Source organism: Tinamus guttatus, unplaced genomic scaffold, assembly GCF_059628265.1.
Source record: "Tinamus guttatus ecotype Peru unplaced genomic scaffold, ASM5962826v1 Tinamus_guttatus_pri_ptg000143l, whole genome shotgun sequence".
Lineage (NCBI taxonomy): Eukaryota > Metazoa > Chordata > Aves > Tinamiformes > Tinamidae > Tinamus > Tinamus guttatus.
Genome location: NW_028288677.1, coordinates 443891 through 467588, shown reverse-complemented (window position 1 = coordinate 467588; position 23698 = coordinate 443891). Strand labels below are relative to the sequence as shown.

General features: G+C 46.1%; 1 protein-coding gene across 1 annotated transcript; it reads left to right on the top strand.

Moving 5' to 3' along the window:
* The first annotated feature begins 1951 nt into the window (after positions 1 to 1951).
* Positions 1952 to 22527, top strand: BARX2 (BARX homeobox 2). Its single transcript, XM_010219485.2, has 4 exons — positions 1952 to 2140; positions 19611 to 19893; positions 21836 to 21920; positions 22263 to 22527. Exons 1-4 carry the CDS (start codon positions 1960 to 1962, stop codon positions 22512 to 22514), a joined length of 801 nt encoding a protein of 266 aa, XP_010217787.2. The 5' UTR covers positions 1952 to 1959; the 3' UTR covers positions 22515 to 22527.
* Positions 22528 to 23698: the final 1171 nt, after the last annotated feature.

Sequence of the window (23698 nt, the reverse complement as noted above, 5' to 3'; positions counted from 1 at the left end):
CAACAGCTGCGCAGGGTTTGAGGCTCCTTGGCAGATGTTGGCTATTCCAGCCACTTCATTAATGTTGGAAACAAAACCCCTGATTATTCCTGACCAAAGCAGCCCTGGGTTGATTGACAGCCAGCGTGTGTTTCGTAGAGCAGAAACCACCACGGAGTTCTGGCCACTTAAATATATATGTATTTAATAAATTTCTCTGGGATGTTTGTGCCCCTGTTCCACCTGCCAGCTTGTCCCCCCAGGCTCCTGCAAGGGGATCTGTGAAGCCTGGTGGCATCAGCCCCATATTCCCAATTTTCAAGCCTTTCCAGGGGGACAAAAGTGACTGTTCATGGATGGGCAGAGACCCTGCTCCTTGGGCTGCTTGTGCCTAAGCCACAAGGCGAGACGATGGTCTCCTCCCCTCCTGATGTCCGGGCTGGGATCGGGATATGGAGCAAAATGCTGCTGGTTCCTGCTCTTCCAGGCTTGCAGTCGGGAGCTGGCTCAGAAACATATTTGCAATGACTATGAGCCAGCAGGTTTTAAGTTGATATTTGCCTTATGGCTAATTTAAAATCAATTAAAAACCGAAATGTCTGAAAAAGTGCATTGCTAACACCTCTTTTATGCTTGACTTAAGTGAGTATTCCTAGAATGATGAAGTCGGGAAATCTTAAATATTTGTTGTGGGGTTAGGAATTAAAGGAATAGCGTAAATGCTTTAAAAATAGTGACATGCTTGAGTAAAAAACTCCTTGAACTCCTTAATTATTATTGTCCTAACTGAATTCCTGTTTGTAAAATCACCTTAGTTTATTAGAGTAAAAAGAAAAAAAGTTTCTAAAGAAACATGATTTACTTTAGGTGAGAACGCCCTTCTGCTGGCTTTTAATGAGAAATATATTTTGGTTTTGTCTTTAATATAATTTGCAGCTGCAGGTTGCTAGAAACCACGAACGGAGCTTTTTAAGCGCCCTTGAAGGGCGGCATCGGAAGGGCTGCGTCCCCTCGTGTCCCTCTTCCAGCTTGGAGCGTCGTCAGACAGCGGGTGACTTTGGTTGTTGTTGTTTTGGGGCTCTCCAAATGGGTAGAAATAGTGAAGTTTGCAACCAACGGGTGCTGGCTTTTGGAAAAAAGAAACCGTGCTTAAACTGAAGACAGTTTATAGGTTTTATTATTATTCTATTATTTTTTGTAAAACAGGGAGGTGGAAATAGAAGTTGAGAGGGGGAAAAAAAGTTAAATAATCGGTACTGCAGAGTGAAATATGATTGTTACCTTCCACAAAAGCAGCCTCGTTTTTTTTTCCCCCCTTTTTCCTCTCTTTTTGCAGCCGGCAGCGAAAGCAAAAGCGGCGCCGGGCGGGGAAAAAGCTCCGGGTTGCGCACGGGGGAGCCGCAGCCGCTGCGGGAGCCCAGAAAGAGTGAGTGTAAAAAAGGAAAAAAGAGAAAAAAGAAAAAAAAAAAGTGTGTGTATATGTGTGTGTGTGTATATATATATATATATGGATATGTGGGGGTTTTGTTTTATTTTTTTTGTTCGGGTGCTTGGCGGGTGGGGAGGAAATTTGCTGCCGCCGCGTTCTTAATGTCGCCACTTAAATTGCGAGGAGAGGGTTGGAAGAGGGTAAAAATAAGAGGGGGGAAAGAAAGGGAAACCCAAAGGCGGTTTCCGAAAAAAAAAAAAAAAAAAAAAAAAGGTGGTGGGGGGGAATAAAGGAAGAAAAAGAGGGGGGGAAAAAAGCAAATCACCAAACCCGGAAAAAAAAAAAAAGCCGCACATCCTAAAATAGCGCGGCGGGGAGGGCAGAGCGGCGCGGGCGGAGCGGCCCGCGGGCGGGCGCGCAGGGGATGCTCCCGCGCGCTATATAGCGGCGCGGCGCGCACGCAGCGCGCACGGAGCGCGCAGGCGGCGGCGCGGAGCCCCCTGCGCTGCCGCCCCGGTGCCGGTGGCGGTCCCGGGCGGCCCGGCCCGGCCATGCACTGCCCGCCGCGGCTCGGCGCGCCCGGCCGCGCCCGCGCAGGCAGGAGGCGCTACAAGACCTTCATGATCGACGAGATCCTCGCCAAGGAGACGTGCGACTACTTCGAGAAACTTTCCCTGTGCTCCGGCTGCCCCGCGCTGCTCGTGCGGCCCAAACCGCTGCTCTCCTGCGCCGGTAAGAGACCCCCCCGGGATCCCCGGCATCTCCAGTGCTTCCCGCTTGGAAGAGCCGGCCGCGCTTCCGCTCGCCTCTTCCCTGGGATGCGCCCTGTGCGAGAGCGGAGGAGCCCGTGCGGGCCTGGCCAATGCGCGTGGCCTCCCCATCGCTGCCAGTGGGAGCAGGGAAAAATCTAACGGCCTTGTAATCCACGGAAACCTGCGCGGATCCGTGTGTCTTTTGGAGCGGGTTAGGCTAACGGGGAAGGTGGAGATGCTCCCGTAGGTTTTACGGGCAGCAAGGGAGTATCCTGCCCCGTACACATCCCGCTGGGTTGAATCCGCCGGGATCATCGAGGGGGTCTGGGCTGGGGCTGCTCATTAAATATCTCAAGCAGATCAGTCTCCTAGGAGCTTTTAGCAATACACAGTAAAAGGGAATATCTAACTCTTATATTGTATTCTACATGATGGAATTTGGGTTTTGGTTTTTATTTTTTTGTAGGAAATCTAATTTTCAGGTGCAGTACGTAGCTCTCCACATTTATGCCCTTCCTATAACGCTTCAAAACCCCTTTGCGTTTCTAACTTTCGGTTTCCTCAGTCGATTCTCCAACTTCCACCAAATCTGAACTGTTGGAAGGAAGACTTTCAAAGGAGTAATTCTGGGCAAAATAATGCATATTTCAGGGTCACAAAATGCCGTTTTCCCTCTTGCAGAGCGCCGTCCGTTTGGCGTTTTGCTTTGAATTGTGTTTGAAAATTGCAGGCCCATCGCTGATGGGAGACTCCGATTAGGACACAGCTACGAGCCAGGGGAAGGAATCGTGTGTGGAGCGTGGTCCAGAGTGGAAATTGGTTTCTTTTTAACCTTGTGGCTCTGTGTTGTGCATGGAAAGCCTTACCAAAGGAATATATTAATTAAATGCTCATTAATAAGCCCATGATAATGCGGCAGGTGGTACCGAGTGATGCGGGCCGGGCTCTCCCCAGCCACGCTATATTAAGGCATTGTTTCTGTTTGCTTCTGGGAGCTTTTAAGGGATTTTCCTTCGGGATGGTGTTTCCAAGGCCGTGTCCCTGCGTTAGGATGGGTTCCTGCTGCTGGATGTGCTGCATGGGGTCGCGTTGGTCAAGAGGGAAAGGCAGAGAGGGGCTAAAAGACGGAGAAGAAAAGACGACAAAAAGTCCCCATTTGCAAACTGTCCATCTGCAACGTCTGTGGTTGCAATAAAGCCCTGTGTGCGTCGGGTTTGGGGTTTATTTATTTGCTTTTCTTATTATTTTCTTTCTCGTTGTCTAAGAAACGAAATAAGGCAGAGAACTAAAATTGAAGAATTCTAAAAATAACCAATGCAAATCTACAAGAAAGCACTAGAGGACCAAAAAGATTGCAGAAATATAGAGCTCGGGTGTGTAATCTGCTGCCTGGGCATCCGCGATCCCTTTGTGGTGGATTGGGACGGGCTCTGGGAACGCTTGGCCCCTTTGGTGGGCGCTTTTGGGGGTGTTTTTGTGGGCTAAAGAGTTACTAGTCCTTACATCTTGTTTGAAGTCAGGACAGTCAGATAATTTATTTGAAGCTGAAAGCTGGGAGATGTTCGAGTTGCGCAGCCGGCGCTTTAGCAACATCCTTTTTGTTAACCAAAGAGATCTGGAAAATGCTGGTAACCAAAAAGGAAAATATTCCCTCCTTTTGGCTGCGAGCGGGCGCTAAATATTTCAACATGTGCGGCTGGGCTAGCGAAGCTGCCCCGTAGAGCGGGCTAGGGGGGCCAAAAGACCCTTGGAAAGGGTTTTGCAGCACGTGGCAAAGCCCAAAATCCCCATTTATTGAGCCAAAATGTACTTAGAGCGGGTTACAAAACCCTTGCCCAGATTCAGAGTTATTAGGATCAAAAAGTAGATAGCAATCTATTTAAACACAAATATTTTTGGAGGGTTGCTAATACCGCTTTGATTAGGGCTCTTCGGATTGTGATGACTTAGTGAGAACATATTGTTTATTTATTTAGTTTCATTATATTTAATTATTTAATGGGCTTTTCATATTATGTGGGATCTAATTAAGTCGTATAAGTAATGATTACTAATGTATGTGGTTCTCGCTTTGCTATAGAGGCGTTTGAAGGTTTGAGAAACCTTAGGCTTGATTTCAAGCTGAGTGGAGGCCAAAAGTACAAAACCAGTTAGAAAATGGTTCCACTTTATAAATTTTAGATCAAAAAAATACATGTAGATGGGTCTATAATTATTCTAATTAGATTTCTAGGATTTTTTGTTGTTTTAACTTTGTTTTGAGCGATATGTTCAAAAACCAGCTCCATTTGTAGGTCCAGGCAGGATAAAGAATCAAAGGATTTGGATATTGGCAGTATATTTGAGGTCATACTAAAGATATTTCGTGTTTATCCAAGTAATTAAGATTCCTTGAAAAATAAAAGCCTGGACAGTCGTGCTTGGGAAGGAAAAAACACCATGATCGTGATACCCCCAGCATTAAGTATTGCTAATGAACAATATGGGTCTTGAATATCCTTCCCAAAGTATCCAATTTAAGACGCCTACATTAACAGGAGCCTCCTTGCCCGTTTTAGGAGGGAACTAAAAACTCTTCAGTTTATTTTAGCCAAGTTGGTAGGGAGAATTATTTGTGGTCTGTGTGCGCGCGTTTCTGCCAGCACCTGTTCCGGAGCACAGCAGAAAACACAAATTCTGAAAGTTTCCTCGTGATTTATAGCTGAAATCCCTGCAAGCGTCGCTGCAATTTAGATCTGCTCTGCGGCACAGCCTTTTACTGCTGCATATCTCAGTTTGGAGGGAGCTGCTCTTTCCTTCGCCGAAAAAATTGCATCAAAAAGGCACCTTGCGTGAATGTAGTTTTATGAGTATAAAGATGCCCTGTATCGGTATATTTTGGTGGTGGTTCTCTCTGAGATGTAGCTGCTCGGATAAAAGCATTTTTTTTCCACTTGTGCAAGTGCATAAGTGCTAATGAGACTTGTCCTGCTCTACATATATTAAATAATTAAAGTGCAGCGGCTTCTGTAAGTGGATACAGCCTTAATTTCCCAGCTCATTTACATCTTTTTGAAGCTTTATTACTCCGGTTGGTCTGCTAGATAGTTTGTGGGTTTGTGTGTAGTTTGTGTATTTAAGGAAGACTGCAGAAATTATCTTGTTTCCTTGAAATCACCATTTCAGGCTTTTTAAAATATTTGTTTTGTTTCATTTTGTGCGAGTAGGACCTTGTTCAATATTTGCATGATGGAGGTTCTTGGTATTTATATATGTGCGTGTGTCTAAAAATTAATATATGTAATTTGGTGATTTAATATATAATTGTATATGTTAAAAGATCTAATATGCAACTTGGTCAAAACTTGAACTCTTGCAGCCTTTCTCCTGCTGTTTTATTTTAAGATGAAGTTGGGACCCGACTGCCTCAAAGTGTTTTGTTTCGTTTATACGTTGGGGTTTGTTTCGTTTCTTTTTTTCTTTGATATGAGACCATTTTCCAGATCTATTTGACTTTTTGCTCCCTGGATGAGTCCAAGCAATTTCTGCAAACACTGGGGGGCCTTGGGAAATTATTTCTTGCTCAGTAAAGCGAGAGCTTCGATATTTCAGGTCTCTGGTCAGACTTCTCAGCCCTTTTAGGGCACCACGGTGAGAAAGGAGATTTATTAATTGCGACAGCTCAGGTTTTATTTAAGTGACCTCACAAAAATACAAGAATCCCTCTGATTTTGCCCGTTGAAATAGGCAAGCTTTGGATTTGCTCTGGGGCATAACTTAAAATGAGCAAGGGGAGACATTTCTTTGGCTCAACTCTTTTGCCGAACCTTTTCCCCCGTGATGGAGCGGATCCTGTTACGGGGATCCTGGGGGAGAGCGGGAAGCTGTGGGAAAGGAACCGGGAAGGGGTAGAGGCTGCAGAGCAGAGTGCCTGTTATCTGCAGCGAAACAGCTGGGTTAATCCGCTTAAATAAACCCAATGCGATGCGGTTGGGAATATCTTCTGGGATGGGTCACACCTGAGGGTGCCAAGTCTCCTACCGGCAGTGAATCCTTTGGGGAATCGTAGGTCCCCGGTGGGATATGGATGCTCGGGAGCTGCGGATGCAGGAGGTCCCGCAAAGACCCCAAAGGTAGGAAGCAGGTCCAAAGGAATACGCTCGCTTATATGGTAAACTCCAGCTTAAATTTAAGATCTGTGAGGGTCTTATATAGAAATCTGCATTGCTGCAGTGGTCACTTCTTGTGATTATTTGGGCAAATACACGGAGCAAAAAATCCTATCCTCCCTATCCTTATTGGCTTCAGCTCACACTGATCAGTAAAATTCTGCAGCTGAGTGGCAAAAACTAGCGGCAAAGTGATATTAATCCTGAGAAATCTCAAGTATTCCTTCTCTGGATGAGTCTGATCCCAATATTAAGGAAGATATCGAGTATTCCAAACTCGCACTAAGGTAATTCAGAGACTGCTTTGCTGCATGCAGGCTCCCCAGGAGGGCTGATGTTTCGGAGCACTCTCCTACAAGCCCAGAAAAGTCAGAATTTGATTTTACAGTCTTGTAAAATCCGTCTCCCTCCCCAACCACCCCCGCGTAGGATTTATGCAGATGCAACTTATGGAAAGTTTGAGTTTTGTCCCAATTCCTTGAAAATTAACTTCCCCTCTGTTTCAGCCCTGCATGAAGGTCCTCGCGTGTCCGTCGTGCTGGAAATCAGCTTATGCAAAGGTAAACGGACCAAATGCTGTGGGCTTTGAACGTGGACTCATCCGGAACAGCTGAAGCTTGGGCATGAAATTTAATTTGAGCTTGGCGTTTTTCAGCGCGTCAGCCTTGGTTTTATGTATTCTGAGATCGTTAGCAGAAAACGTAGTTCAGAAATGCCAAAAAAGTGACATATGAAGAATAATAACGAGCTGACTAATAATAACTGTGTATTTAGAGACGCGGCTGCCAATCTTTTACATCAGATTCTGTCCAATATTAGAGGTGGTATTTCAGAAGCAGAGCCAGAGCAGAGTCTGAATTTGCAAATGAGTTTCTTAGAGGAACTGTAAATAAGTCCAAATACTGAGCTAATTGAAATATCTGGATTCCGGACTGAATTTGGCTGCGTGTATCTCACTTCTGTTAACAGTGAATACAGCAAATTAGTGAAAGGCCAAACTACATGGAGGAAAGCAAGGAATCACACTGTGGTGATTCCAATAAAACTGTGTGGAGAGTCATCGGCGCTGCGGTTAAATGTGACTAAGCGCTGCCGAGGAATGCTCGGACACGAGGTATTGGTGAATGTGGAATTCCACTGGGAAAATTGTGTCCTACACCGTACAATTGTGTCCTACACCTTGGATGCTGATATGAGCGGATGCTTTGCTAGACCAGGATAATTCCTTGGAGATTTAGGACCATGATCTGCATAGGTCAGAGCTAGGGCTGCAAATGAATTCGATCCCCAGGACAAGCTGGTGTCCCCTGTGCCCTGTCCCCCTCATGTGAGAAGAGCATGGGTTTCCAAGCGTGTTTTACCCTATAAAGGGTGAGCTCATGGTCGTATTGCTGTCCAGGGAATTGCTGGAGATGGATTTCCCACCCCGGCACATTGGCTGTTTCTGCAAGAGTCGAGCTGAGAAGTTTCTGCTCCTCGCTGAGTGATGTGAAATTCCTCAAGCTACGTTTCAATGACATCTTTTTAAAATATATGTATAAATTTGGTGTTAGGATCTGGCTCACACAGCAAATGCTTAATATTTTCCATTTTCCTCTTATTTAGCTTTAGGTTTTGACTGCTTCTTGGCACCTTTTTCCTCCTGTGTCTCGGCCGGCGCGCGGCTCCGCGGTGCCGGCTGCGGATGTTCCCGGCAGGTGTTGTGCCCCCTGGACACGGGATCCACTGATGGACCCCAAGGACAGGGTGACCCTCACTATCATCTCGTCCTGTCGTGTCCCCCTGGGTGGGCAAGTGCCACTGGGACCTGCGCCAGGAGGATGTTCAAGGTTTGAGTTTAGCTACGGGATAAGATTTAATAAAAATGGGAGCGTAATCGGGGTCTTGGCATCAATCCCTCTGTGTCTCTCTAGAGAACCATGCTCCTCCATTTCCTTTCAACTCTCCCTTTTGATTTTTAGTTTTTCCCTGCAAGCTTGCACTATTTTTTTCCCTTTTGGCAAGAAGGAAGAGGAACATTTTTAAACAAAATCCCATGTAACGAGGCTCAAGTCCCCTTTAAAAAATGCAGTGACAGAAAATGCACGCGTATCTGCGGCAGTTATAGCTGAGAGATTTGAAGAAGCAACGTTTTGGTGACCATAAAACCATTCAGCTATGTAGGCTTGGGTCTTGTCCTGTAAGTTCACTTGTATTTCCCTGCACCTCGGATCCTCTTGCTTCTTGTTTTAGGCTGTTTCCTCAAAATATGAGACAGTTTTCGGTGCTAACAATCTTCAGTTATTTGACTTGCCATTTGGCAACCGACCTATTAATAAGACATTTAGTAATAAGAATCTTATAACAAGTTATAGGATAATTAATGGCCAGTTTTTCTGCTGATGCAAATCAATTGAGAGGTTTTATATATATATATATATATATATAAACTAGATATCCTCAGAGTGAATGTAGAAGCAAGAACAGGACCCTGCTGCTGCCCTATCATTGTCTCATACATAGGTACGCTGCTGCCTGCATATATACATAAAAAACAAAATAGATTGTGTAAGTACACGTGATGCCTTAGTAAAAGGCACCTCTGTCTCTTTTACAAGACAGGGAAATGGGTGACATGTTTGTGGTTGCTTAAATAGGGTCTTCTGTGACATTAATCTGTCAACCTGGGGACAAAATTAACCGCAGTGATATTTTCTCATGACAAATCCCTAGCTAAAAGCAGAATAGGTAACAAAAATGCATTAAAAAGTCAGAAATACAGAAGTCAGGAAGGCCTAGGGCTCATGCTTGCTTTTATTTGTGTGGCTAATGGAGAAAAATCCTCAATGAAGCAGTGACAGAGCGTGCTAAAAATCCAACGAGGTGGTTTTCCTTTGGTGCAAAAAAGGCAGAATGAGCCTAAATGATGGGAAGGAGCTGGAGGTGGGGGAGGACCGACGGATTGATGGATTATTTTAGTTAAAATGACTCGGAGCCCAATCTGCCTCCCACTGAAGTCAATTAAATCACGCTTGGATCGGGGCCGGAATGAGTCAATTCAATTATGCCTGAACTGTAAACACTTAAAAGCACATTATTATAAGGTAGTTTAGCACTTAAGTTATGTTAAAACAAAAATGAAACCCCAGATTGATAGATCTTATTATTATTATTATTACTTATACAGCTTTAATGAAACCCTTTTTCTTGCTGCTGATGCAGAGACTTTTCAGCTTGGTGCCCAAGCACCGTAGCACCTGTCTATTGCTAAGAGATGTCGTGGAAATTGATATTATGGATATATTTCTGTCCATCAAAGGCCAGCTGGCTGGCAGGAGCATGAGAAGAGGCAGCAAAGGTAACTGAGGAGGGATCGTAGAGGTCCCGACGGGCTCGAGGGGGCCTCGTTTTCTGTCCCCTGGGCAGCTGTGTGGAAAATGAAAGACGGAGCCCGATCCATCGCCTGCTCCCAGCAGAGTTGCCTTTAATGTCCTCCAAGCTGGGCAAATTGGCTTTGGTTTGGGCGTTCAACTCCTTGCCCTGTGTGCCATCTCGCGTGGCATCTCTTCCATGTTTTTCCATAAAGAGCCGAATCACTTAGGTCTGCGTGCGTTTCCGAAGCGCTGTGGTGAAAACTCGGTGGCTCTAGTCACGTAGCTGCGGCTTCAACCTCGATGAGAACCGGCTGCTTCTGCCCATGGCCCTCCCTGGTTTCCTTGCTCCTTGCCTTCCTTCTCCTACTGGAATCTTTAGGCATGTCCCAACTTGTGGAAAACGCGTTAAAATCGCTTGTCAGATGCTTAAAAACTGAGCGTTGCTGTTGCGCGTTTGCCGGCATCGATCGCGTTGGAGTTCCCGGGCGCGATTTGTTTGCGACTCGTATTAACACTCCAGGCATTGATATAAAAACCAGAGGTATTTACCCTATTGGGAAAGCTAATTTAAGCGTTTGAAAAGTTCTTGCTCTGGGGTTGCTTTGCATGGGAGAAAAAAAAAAAAATATATATATATATACGTAACCTGGTTTCTGACTGCAAGGTTTTTCGTCATTTGAATGCCTCACTTTTTACAGCACTGCATAAACAGCGAGAAGTTTGGGGTGTGTTTAGGAGTACCAATAATAATAATAAAAATAGAAGGAATTGCATCATGCTGTAAATCTGACCGGAGCTGGAGGTTTTGGGATGTCTGTGGGATATCGGGGAGCATCGCAGGAGAGACCCGCTGGTCCCCGATCTTCGCTCGTTTGAGCCCCGGTTCGTGTCGGGATGTGCCAGCTGCAGGAAGGAAGAGCTTCCCACCCAAGTGGTGTTGAGATGTAGTGCACAGCAAAAGGCAACCCGTTTTTATTGCTTTCTAGGGGTCAAATTAGCACATTTTATGCATCCTTTGACCCTTTACAAGATTTTCTTTTCCCCGTTCTGTCTTCATCCTGTTGTATTTCATGATATGCTCTTTTGGCCATCTTTCCGCGTCTCCCCCCCTTTTCCTTGCCATCCTTCTCGCTGCATCTGCCCGTGTTTGAGTTCAGGCCGAACTTTCGAACCCGTGACGTCAAGTTGGTTTGGAATTAGGCAAAACCAGTTTGCCCAACCCTCGTTGTAAAAGGGTTAATCCTCTGAGCTATTGAGAGACAAGGGCAGGGAATTATGAAAGGAGCCCCTGTTTTATAAGCATTTGTATTGCCAGCGCATGAATCCCCATAATAAGTAGGTTGCTGCTATGATTAATGACAGCGTTTTACATGCTGACGATGGATGATATGCCTTATTATTGTAGAAGGCATTTATTTTTATTTGGTCGACTCACCGAAGCCGCGCTGGAAATGAGATGTTAACGTCTTGGGGGGGAGTGTATTTTCTTCACAGTGATTTAATGAAGTGACCTGCAGAGAAGAAAAAGGAATGAAAACACTGCCTTTTTTGCCTCTCTGCGCTGCATGCAAAGGCAGCTTGTCCAAATTTATGTTTTAATATTGATTTTTGCTTTTTCCTTAAAGATTCCTGTTTCCTCCCCTTTGCCTGGGAAGGAGGAGGAATGTGTTACCTGTCAGAAATGTTGTGAATTGAGATGGGTTGATTCAGAGCTCCTCGAATCTTTTTTCTTTATTTTTCTGTATTGATCCTATTTTAATGAAGGGCCAGACCCAAAATAATTTGCGATCTTGTGTCTGCCTAAATTAAAGGATTCTGCTTGCATAGGGTGATTTTTTTTAAAGAAAGGAGAATGCAGATGTAGAGAAGGACTCTTGATTGGAGGGGATGTTTGTGGCTCCGTGAAATGATCTGGCCAGATTAGCTAATAAAATTGTAGCCCTCGTATCAAAGCATATCAAACCCAGGGCAAGTGAAGCGAGTCCCTTCTGCTGTCTGCTGGAAGCATGTGGTAATGCAAGACCTAAGATGAATTTCATCCCAGCGGTGCCGGGTAGAGGGGTCTGGCGATGCCGCTGCTTGAGCAACATGAAGAATATTCCCTGCACGTTTAATTCTTTAGACCATCACCATGGAAAAACTAGCAGCTGTGGCAGAATATCTTCCTTGGGTTAAAAAAATAGTAAAAAGGGAAAAAAAAAAAGCTGAAAAATGTTATTTTTGTTTGCTCTGGTGGAAGCAGGCCGTTGCGCAATAACAGGCTGTGCATGTTGCTTCACTCTCAACGCGTGCATTAATGGCATGTTAAGGAATTTAATAAACGTAAGAAACAAAAGAGGGTTCTCAGCGCGGTGCTTGAATAGTCTATTAATGGGAAATGGGTTTAGCGAGGTGCAAGATAAATAATCTGTGATAAATAATCTTGTGGCTTCTCCAGAGTGGGCCGCATTCCGGAGTTGGTTCTAGCGTCAATGGGGATCGTACACCCCTGGTTACGGAGGCAGGAGGAGATCACCCAGCTCTTTGCATGTGGGTTTTTGTCATTGGTATCTGCATGCGCTTGGGGAGCTCAGGTGCACCTGAGCAGCACGGCAGCCCTGCATTCCTCAGTGACGGGTGCCCTAGGAGAAGCGGAGATGGATGGCCCTGCTGATGGAAAGCCAAGATGGGCAATAACTCAAGGTCTGCGTTGAGGCCCTCTGAACCTCAAGGTGCAAGAGGGTCATCCATCTGGAGCCCCGATGGGGCACAGTGTTAGAGGGGCTTATTTGCAGTTCAGGGTTGGATGTGCTGGAAGCAAGTTCTCGGCAAGGTTGCTGTCCGTGATGGCAGTAATTCATGACTGAAGCTAGCAGGCTTTGAGCTCTATAAAACCTCATTTAAACCCTTGTGATGAGTTAGAGACAGTCTCCACCCTAACGCTAATCTATATCTGTTTGGGGTTGTCTTCTGGGTATTCAAGGCCACCTTCAGCAGGTCACGTAGGGTGCATGCTACTTGGCATGGCACATCTCGCTTGCTTCTAGGAGACTTCATGTCCTTCCTGGGCACGGGATTGTCCACCAAATAATTTGATGTTTTGTTTGATGTTTAACCCCTCCTCCCAATTTCTCTGCTGGATAGTCATGCCTGCAGGTAGGAGCAGTGAAGAAATCGTATGATGAAATCCTTATTCCAAGGTGTTCGTTGTGGCACTGGTGTTTCAGGCTTCTTCTGGTGGTTGTTACACTCAGCTCCGTTTCTTCTCTGCGTTTCTCCTTTGTAACCCAGCCCCAAGAGGTCTGTCTCCGACCCAACTGGCAAACATGAAGGCTGGGCAGGTTGGACACAACTCGCTCCTGTGCCATTTGCATCCCTCTAAATTGCATTGTTTGTGCAGCTGTTCGGCCAAATCGTCCACCAAATCTATTTTTGTCCGTAGAGGAAACAGAGATGAGTGTTCTCTCAGTTGGGGCAGATGCAAGATCAAAGAATCATATATGCAGCTCAGAGCTCTCTGTGTCCTGGCGGGGCTGAGTTATTAATAGAGCAACTCTTGAGATGCTAAGCCATGATTTTAAGAGGCAAAGGCTTTGCCAAGACGTGACAGGTTTCTTCTGGGTTGGTGCTGGTGCTTTCTGAAGCCCCCTTTGAGGGCAAGCCAGGGTGTCTGCAGTTCTAAGTGCAGAACTGCTGTCCCGCCACAAAGAGCATTTTCCACACGGTGTTTAGAAACAAGTGACCTCTCTTCCTTCCCGTGTTTCATTCACCAACGTGTTTCATAAACTTGGAGCAGGAAGAGGTAGTGGTATTTATGGCAAGCTTTTTGCTGGGGCTCACACGAGGGTGGGCTGGTGCAACCTGAAGAGCGCTTTTGTGTGTGCTGCTTCTCAGCTGTCCAAAGCTGGTGTTTGCTTATGGATGCTGTGATAATAATTAACAGGGCAGGAAGGAAAGGACCGATTGATTTATGCATGCGTGGTATTATTTATTTGAACTTGGACAAAAACTGTGAAATCCTCAGAGAAGGCAGTTTGATTTGTCAAACATGTAAGGATATAAGAATGGCCATAATATGTCAGACCGAAGTCTCTATAGACTTGTGTCTTGGGTGGCAGCCAGAAAGAGATACTTAGGGGACAGTATAAACAACGGATCATGACTTATCCTTCCACTGATCTGCACCCTCTCAGCTCTGATGCGTTTCTAGATCTAATTCAAGTGTTGCTCCTTGACCATCTGGAAATGCTGCAGTAGGATGGGGGATTAAATTTGGCCACCTTACACATCTCCCCAGCGTCCTCAGATGTCCAGTCATCTGTAAACACAGAAGGTTGTTGCAGTCCAAACTTAGACACCCCGAGAGCTGCTGTCTTGATGCAGTTTCTCCTCCTCTCCCTGCGGATGAGACCAGAGACTGCCTGTAAATCCATCTCTTGTAGCTATTTGATTCTGTAATCCTTTGGCCAGTTTGCTTACTAAATTTGGGTCCAACGAGTGACGAGCTCTAGAGTTGAGTCGTACTCTCGGTAACGGAGGAAACGCTTGGCTGGAGGACTTAGCATGACTTAGTCCAAAAAGAAGGTCTTCCAATTGAAGTTGGTTTAATGGAGCCAAAATGTCCCTCGGTACAGAAATGGTAAATGAACTGGTGGCTTGTATCCCAGTAACTTTCCTGCATCACTGGAGCACAGAGGTTTTTAGAGACATATTCATGTTTATTTCTCTGGGACTGATGTGGCCTGGTCTTAAACCTCCCTCCGAGTCCCAGGATGGGAAGTTCACATCCAAACCCGCCCTCCATTTGGAGCTGGTTCCAGTTGTGATGGCTTCAGGCCCATAGGTTTTTTAGAGGACCTGATCCTGCTTGGATTTCAGAGCATCTCCTTTCCCCTGGATAGCATTTAAAGGGATCATCTGCTAAAGATGAAGGATCCCAGAAAGTGCTTCCTCCTTTTAACTTGAACAAGGAGTAGTCCCTCTCCGATCCGCACTCGGTTTGCTAAGAGTACGGATTTGAGTAAAGGGAGGCTTCCTTCCAAAAAGCAAGCCAGGTAATTTAAAGTAGAGAAGTGCCACGTGTTTTATCTGCTCCATTCTCCACAAATTAAGCCCAAACGCTGTTACGTTCCCTCCAAGGGATTTTGTGAGCGTCGGCCAAATGGATTCTCTAAGTGCTCCTTCAGGAAAACATGATCCTCTTTCTATATAAATTTTTGTCTTCGATGAGGATCTGACAAGGTCCTGGCACGTTCCTCTGCTTGCCAGACAGTCTGGAAGGAGAGACGTGTGTGAGGAGAACACCCTGGAGCACCCAGGTGGTGCTTCCTTCATCTTTCCTACGCTCAGGAAAAAACTTAGACAAGGTTCAACAGGGCTCCCCTTGGTGGGGGAAGTGAGATGTGTTTTGGTTCAGGGAGCTTCTTGGGCTCCTCATTTATGCTGGGCCGACTACTGAGTGCACAGTGCCTTGAAGATGGGAAAAAAGCACAATATAAATATCAAATGTCGTTATTAAGTAAGTATTAATTATCTTTTTTTGTGAAGGCCTCTGGCGTGCATGCCTCAGCTGCATTGAAACTTATTAATTACTGTTATTATGTAGAAGTTACCCTGGAACATTATGCTGATAAAATGCTAATGGGGATGGAAAAAAAAAGCCTGGATCTCACAGCCCCAAGTGCTGAGGAAATTTCACTTGTGGCTTTTAAATTGGGCTCCAGCAGAGGTCTGAGGGCCCCAGCACATGGGGAACAGCAGGATGTGTTGGAAATGGGATATGGTGCGAGTTGTAGCTGTGATCTCTGATGAGGAGCAGTTGGGCTTTGCTGCGAGGAGACTCTCTGAATGCTCTCCTGGAGCATCACGAGTATCTCTAGTGCTGCAGCCCTGCACTTAGGCCCTGTGTTTTCCCGTGGTCTCACATGATTCCCATGGAAATTTTGGCTCTGTGCACTTGGGCTGAATCTCGGGACTATTTTGGGAAGCTTTTAAAACATCCCAGAAAGTGCCCTTCACCTCTGCTCATATGCACAGACGTTGGCTCCTGCTTAGCTGCAGCTGTAACCAAAGAAAAAGGGCCTTGTAGGAAAAAAGCTCCATCACCTGAAGCATTTGGAGAGGCTCTAGTATCTTTTTCCTTAAACACTGTTTCATTTAAGCCTCCCCTGTAAGATCTCCCCTGATTTATTCTAGGTGAGAAGCTGTCCCGTGTGTTCAGGCACAGTAATTTCCCAGTTTGGACTGATGGATGAAGGGGACCTACTTCCCGAAAAACTGGAGCATCAAGTTCTGCCTCTGGTTTGTCAGAAAGGCTGCCTGCTGCCATTATTTAAAAGCTTCAGTTCTGCCTTGCTTTGGTTCTAATACCTTCTCCCTCCATTGGAGCTCGTCATAAATACAAGGAAAGAAAATGCAATGGAAAAGGAATCTTTAAATAGTTATTTTATGAGTGAATTTCTCCTTAGTGGAGAAAGGTGTCCGAAGATGATAGCTCACAACCCCCAGAGGTGTGACGTGCAGTAAATAAAATTCACCCCTGCAGCAGCCACAGCAAAATATGGCAAAAGCTCCATCCTGTGACAGGGCTCTAAATACATATCCACCATGCAGTTGTCTTATGGGAAGGGTGGAAAAAGTGAGGAGAGAATTGGTTATTGGTGTGGGTGCAAGGAGGCAATGAACCTGTGAAGCCCCTTGCTCTTCTTGTCTCTTCCCTTCTGTCTCTACGTCCTTCCCAGGCCTCGGATGGAGCTTGGTGTGGAGCTCAACATTGATTTCAGGAGGAACCTGATGCACTCTGCATTGCTAAAGCAAAGCCCAAATGGTCTGTGGTCCAGCTGATCCAGAGCATCGCTTTGCTCTGCGGCTTGCTGCTTCCCTTCTGCCTGCTCCATGGGCAGAAAATGTCTTTTTCCTAAACAAACTCAACTCCTTCTCTCTTGCCTTTTGTTTTGACACTTGGGAGACAGCAGATTTATCGATCTTCCTGAGTCCTAAGTTCATTTTCTTCTTTTATTTACCTTTTGCTGCAGCCTCTTCGGAGCGAGCTTTCATTCTGCCTCCGAGCAGGGCAGGCCTGCCAAGAGCAGCTCATCCATAAATCTTTCCTTCCTTTTTCTTTCTTTCCAAAACAGAATTAGTTGATTTTGCCTAGGAGGGAAAACTCTTCTGCCATTGCCGGCGGTCAAACAGTGCAATTAATTAGTGCTTTCCCTTTTCTCTTCCCTCTAGTCTGTGTCTGCCAGGGTTGAGAAGAAGCCAAGAAAGACGGGGAGGGGGAAGAAGGACAAAAGATGTGTTTGAAGTATTTACTTTTAATTAAAACTTTTGCAATGCGATCCGGTACAGTGGTGCTGTGCCTCTTGCATCATACCCAGTGGTCATAAGAAGTTTAATCCAAACCTGCCAGCAGCTGAGCAGAGCTGGCTACAGGCTGAAAACCAAGTGGTCTCCACTCCTGCTCGTGGAGCTGGATCTGGAGCTTGTGCAGGGATGCCTGGATCTTCACCCCTTTCATTTGCACCCGTAGAAAGGGAGTGTTTAAGGCTGCAAATCCAGTGCCTGGGACGCAGGGAAAATGGGAGAAACACATTCCTGGCTGAAACCTCTTGGTGAAAATGGGAGAAAGTCTCTGTCCCTTTTGGTTGTGCCAGCGCTGCAAAAGGAAACAAATAAGAGAAAATCTCTCTGAATATTTAGTTTGGGGGATGAAGCATAGGCCTTGGGCAGAAAGCTGCATGATGAGGTCTTACATGGAGCTGATACTTTAGTTCCTTATACTCCTATATCAGTGTCAGCAGATGCTTTCTTTATTTATGATCGTTTCTAAGAGCACCGTTGCTACAGTTGGTGCCAACCATAAGCAAAGGCTTTTCTTAATGATCACCAATGATAAACAAATACAAGACACTGGGTGTCAAGAGCCTCGCAGATGTATTTACCACCTGGAGCTCAGCAGTTGCAAACCAGTACACGCACTGAAGCGCTGCAAGCCAGTAAATGTCTTGACGTGGGCACCAAAAATAAGCAGCCGCTGAGCTTCTCTGAGCGCTTGGCCAGGTCCCAGCTGCCTGCTTTGGGAAAAGTATCCCTCTTTCAGGTGCTCAATCCTGGAAAACCTGCACCTGAGCAAACCTACCTGATTGTGAGGAGACTTTCCTCTCCTACAGACATAGATTTCAGGCTCTGGGACTGTTGCAGCTCCCCTTCTCTCCCCCCGAGCGGTCCCACATGCTGCTCCCATGCCATGCAGGAAAGCGAATATCCTTGATTGCTCTGCTATCAAATAGCCTTTGCTGACCTCCCTTGGAGAAAGTCTCTCGTAAAATGCTTTTTCTGCAGAGGTTTTGGTCCCTGGGAGCCTTGCAGGGGTTTCTGAGCTCCAGTGATTTATTAGTCCTGAGCAAGCTTGCGGTTTCTGGAGAGCCCCGTTGGAAACACGTGGGGGTGCGAGGGTAGAAGGATCAGTTAACCAGCAAACTGGTGCCAAAAAGCCACCCGTGTCCAAAGAGAGGAGTGAACTTTCAGGTTTGGCAGGTGGGAAGGGTTTGAACCAGCCCCTGTAACAGCAGAGTAAGGGTAGATAGTAAAACTAGACCTGTTTCTTAATGGCAACAGCATCAGTTTTGGGTCTCCTAACTGAGAGCTGGTTGGGACTGGGATGCTTGGAGCCTGTCCCCTTGCAGGCTATCTACAGTAGCTCTGTGAAGCAGAGCAGTGATCCAGACTATCAAGACCAGATCGTTTTGTACCTTCTGTGTAACCAGCTGCTCTCGGTGAGGGCAGAATTAGAGGGAAAGCCAAGGGCAGCTCTCTGCCCTGATTTATGCTGTCTTCGAGGAGGTAAATCAAAGCAGAATTTGGCCCAGGTTATTTGCTGACACTGTAGATCAGCATAGTCATCAGTTTAAAAAAAAAAAAAAAAATCCCCGGAAAGAAAATATAGATGCATTTTACACAAGTCAGAGGTTGGCTAAGCAATTCTGATCTCATCTCTCATGTAATTCCTGGGTGATTTAAGTGGAATAATTTAATGGAAATGTTTTGATTTTTGGTGTTGCAGACTTGGAGGAGAAAACGAGACTTAAGATGCAGAGTGTCCTAGCAACAATTTTCCGAGCTGGCTCCACGAGCAGCTGGATTTTGCACATAGCTGGTTGTGGGGCAGAGATGGCCAAGGAGCTGCACGATTCCCATGTACCCTGTGTGCTGCTGCTTCCCATGGACCTCACGTATGAGACCAGGTCCCTTTACTCCAAGGTACAAGATAAGGAATATAGGTCATCAGCAGGCCAAAGTGGCAACACCTTTCTCCTACCGATGATGAATTGCTCACTAAAATAGACACATTGAGGTTTAGAGATCATTATTTTCATTAGTGGTGATCTCACGCTAAGAGTTTCCCAATCTGGCCTGCTGGTGTAATATGTTCCTTTGCCCGGCACCATTTATCTGAAGATCTCAAAATACCTTGTAGAAATATATGTACAGTAAGCTTTAATCCATGTTTTACCACCAGCGAAGTAGGCAAGGGTTGTGTCCCTCTTGCAAATGAGGTAAACTGAGATACAGAGCAAGAAGGTGACTTGCCCAAGACTGTATATAGGGTAGTCTTGCAAGGAGTGCACATTTCTCATAGGTGATCCTATTTCATTTCAGAGCTTTAAAGGGTTATTTTGTTTCCTGGGGCTAAGACTGATCAGAAATCTGTCTGTAGCTGTGAATTTGGAAGGTCTGATGTGAATCAGATCTTCCTCTAACGTTTGGGATTTGTCATCCTGACCTGCAAGGATTGGAGCAGAACTTCTGGTGTGCTTTTAGGGCTGATGCCTGTGGTTAGGATAAGATGTAGAGTTAAGAGCTGATGGAAAAAATCTTCTGATCTATTTGTCTTCATCTACCTGTATGATCAACATACGTTTATTGCTACTGAGCTGACCTTTATCTCCTTCTGCTTCCTCCCTGGCAGGATCCCCTCCTCTGAGGGCCTATCCGCTCATCTCCGTCATCACTAGGCAGCCCTCCGTGGTCCCTCACCTCGTCCCCGCAGCCACCAGCTCCCGGGCGCTGCCTGCCCCGGCCTCCTCGGAGCCCCCGGCCGCCGAGGCCCACGGCAGCAGCGAGTCGGAGGCCGAGCAGCCCACGCCGCGCTTGAAAAAGCCCCGCCGGAGCAGGACCATCTTCACGGAGCTCCAGCTCATGGGCTTAGAGAAGAAATTCCAGAAGCAGAAGTATCTCTCCACCCCGGACAGGTAGGGGTTTGCTGGGCTGGGGAGGGAGGTGCAAGCTGTCCATCACAGAGCAGTTTTTTTCCAATCTACACCTCCTGGAGTCATTTTTGCCTTGCAGGATGTATGTGACTTCCTCCAGGATACGTTCTGGTTTCCTGCCATTACCTTAGCAGCCCCTTTTAATAGTGACTGGTGACTTGGAGCAGTAATTACCTTCCTACAGTTTGGAAACGCCGCCGACAGTGACCGAAGGATGCGAGGGATAGTCAGCCCGCTGATGTGATATTTAAGTTTGGAGGATCACCAGGATCCTCGTCCTGCAGTCTCGGAGCTCCTCATGCTCCTGCGCTGCTCCTCAGCGCTTCACAAAACTACACGGATGACAGAGTTGATGAGGCACTTAAGGCTGTTAAATTAATTTAGAGCTATGACTGTTCCTTGGCTTTGTTGGGTTTCAAGACCGATGAGCAATTCTTGTCTGGGCACCACTTCCCCTCTAGTTCTGTTTGTTTTCCCTGGTTCCTAGGCAATGCTGGTTATGCTAACACGGGTGGCAAGGGATCGTAGCTGGTAGCACGTAGAGTGTGATAAGACATGGGTGCTCGGGCAAGAGTTAGCCAAGCAGAGTGTCTCTGTGTGACCTCATGGCTGGAAACGTGATGGTGAAGCAATGGGTTGTTATTTGCATCCACTCCTGCTGCTTTTGGCCTGGACACAAGATCGTGCCGCTTGGAGGGCAAGCGAAGCACCTGGATCGTTAGCAGTGAAGGAGCGCGCAACGATGGGGTGATGTTTGGGATAGGTTTGCACGCAGTGTCTGTTACTCCATGGGACCATCTCACAGGCGTTGTGTGGGTCCGGAGTGACTCCAAAGCTGGAATCCCTGAGGAGCGAGGGTTGGTGTGGGGCGTGTGGGTGTCGGTAAATATGAGAGTCTGTCTGACTGCCCTAGAAGCCCAGCTGAAACAAGAGTTTTATTATGAAAAACCTGGCCTTGGCAAATGTGTTTCCCCATCCAAAGCCTGAGAAATATTTGCCAGAAAGTTCACATAATCCAGAACACCTCGGAATGCGACTCCTGCGTTGGAGCTGTCCCACCTGCGGATCTTGCGTGACGCGGCACTCGCCTGGCTTTTCCAAGCACTTCCAGCTCCATCCCTTGTGCAATTCCATCACCACCGTGCGTCTGGTGATGCACGGTGTGTCACCTGTGGGGTAGGATAAAGGCTTGAACTCTGGGCTGAATTTGCTTCATATCTGGGGTTTTTAATATAGAAATAATGAATGGTTACAGATGAGCTTCCACAGTTTGGAGTTTTGTGGAGGGTGAATCAGGTTTATGGGCTGTTTGCCACATACACCCTTAAGGTAAACATGCAAGTAATAATTTATAAGCTTTTCTGAATTGCATGTAATAGCAGAAGGCGTTCAAAATTAATAGATTTAGATGTGCCATAATTTCCTGCGAAGTGAAAAAGTCTCCTAATCCTTGTTACGTAGATAGAGAAGATGAAGAGTGAGGCAAAGATCAACAGTTTCAAAGGCAGACTGATGCTGGGTGTCTTGGTTCTCGCGTGTTTGCTTCAGACATTGCAGGCCTGCTTTGGTGGCTCTGTCCTTCAAAAACACATGTGGAGCATCAATCCATTCTTGTGTTTCAAACAAGACAGACAAATTTGTGAAGCTTTTGGGCTTGCTCCTTTTCCCCAGTGGTTGCAGAGGAGAAACACTAATGAGGTAGCCAGTTTCCTAGAAGAGGGCGATGAACGTGAAAATATTCTTCTTCCATAAGAGCATCCATCAGGGCATCCTAAATACACAGTGATTTGCCACTTCTCTCTGCACTGGAAACAACAGATTGGAGGAGCACGTAAACATCTCTTCCACAGTCTCACTGCTGTATCTCTTTACAGTCTTAGATTTTCTGCTCTCAACTTATTTCAGTGTCTGTCTTGTCTCTTAGGCTGGACTTAGCCCAGTCATTGGGGCTCACGCAGCTCCAGGTGAAGACGTGGTACCAGAACCGTAGGATGAAGTGGAAGAAAATGGTAAGTGGTTCGTTACCACTTGCATGTGCTCCTGAAAAGCTGTTTTCAAAGGGATGGATTCTGAACCTGAGCATAATGTCAGTGCTCTGTGTCCATTTATACCAGAATTTTGTTTTGTTCTTGCTGTCCTTCTGTTCTTGATGTCCTTTGTGGAATAGTTTGTGTTTTGTATTATTCGTGTGAAGTAATGGGTGAAGTCACTCTATAAATGCAGGGCATTTCTATGAAACTGCCATGGTGCCTAAATCACAGATGGACTTTGAGGCCCAGAGCAGACCTCATCCTGCTACCTAAAGGGTATGGAGTTCAAGTTGATCTTGACTGCAAATCCCTTTGCTCCAGGTGCTGAAAGGTGGGCAGGAAGCTCCCACAAAGCCCAAAGGCCGTCCAAAGAAAAACTCCATTCCCACCTCGGAGGAAATCGAAGCAGAAGAGAAAATGAACAGCCAGGCTCAAAGTCAGGAGCTGGAGGGATCTCAAGCACCCGAGGAGCCTACATCAACAGAGGAGAAGCCAGGAGCCTCTTTGGAGGTAGAGAAGACTCCAGATCATATACCAGAGACCCCCTCAGAGGAGACGACACCATTAAGTTAAAAGGGGAAGAAAAGGGGGGAAAAAAAGTAAAAAAAGAGGAAAATGCAAACCAAATATATATATATGTGTGTGTATATATATATTTAAATATGTATGTAATTGTGTGTGTGTACATATATATATAAATATATATATATGTAGACCTGTGTACGAGTCGAAAGCTTGGTCACTTTGTGCCTTTGGGAATCAGCCATGCTCCGGTGGGACATCCCGTGGGAGCGGCGAGGACCTGTCCCTCCCCACGGAGAGCGGCGGAGGCTCGGACACGTTTCCGGAGCGTCTGGAAAACCGGAGACAGCCCTTGGATGCGGGAAGCGACGCGTAGGGCTAGGACTGTTGGAGGGGTTCGCTTGGCTTTATCCTTGCCTTTTAACGTAGCGCAAATGGATGGAAAATCCGGGATTGCTCAGAAGCTGGGGGCTCTGACAGCACCATTTCCTCATGTAACCAGCACTTACTTCTGTTAAGGATGGGCCCGACTTAAACGTTTTTAGGGAAGTGCCCAGAGCCATGGGTTTGCTTTGGATTTAAAGATCCAAGTGTCCAAAGCGAGATTTGTACCCGGGTCAGCGTTCACATCCCGTATCTCTTGGTTGCTGGGTGAATTTGCAGTGACCCAGGGTGACATTTTGGATGAGATGAGGGTTTGGATTTGAGTCTGCTCCAAAAGCTTTGGGATGCTTGGATCTGGGATTTTTGCTTTGGGCCCATGTCTAATTTTTGTAGTTTTTTTTTTAAGCATTTATATGTTTTCAGGGTTTGGGGAGAATGATGGATTTAAGAAGTTGCTGGAGAAAGTTTGTGTTTGTTTTTAACATGTGTGCCAAGAATAGATGTGCATCATGTTTCATAAAGTCTTGTTAAGGGTGTAGTTTTGCCCAAAGGCTGCAAAAGATGTATTAAGATAACCTTTATTTTTTAATTAAAAATTAAATATATAAATACAACAGTTGTTGCTTGTCTTTCAGAATGCTAAACAGGCACTTTTTTGTGGGCTAGGTTTTTCCTTCTGTGCAACCCTGGAGAAAATGGAAGTCATCAAACTCTTCACAAGGCTTCTGCACTGGAAGTCTTGTGCTTGGAACAGCACATGCATCCATGTCCCATGGGACTTAAGTGACAAAACTGCTGCCCTTGGTGACAGGACGTTGTTCTGCTCGCTCCCAAAGTGTTTAGGACTTTGG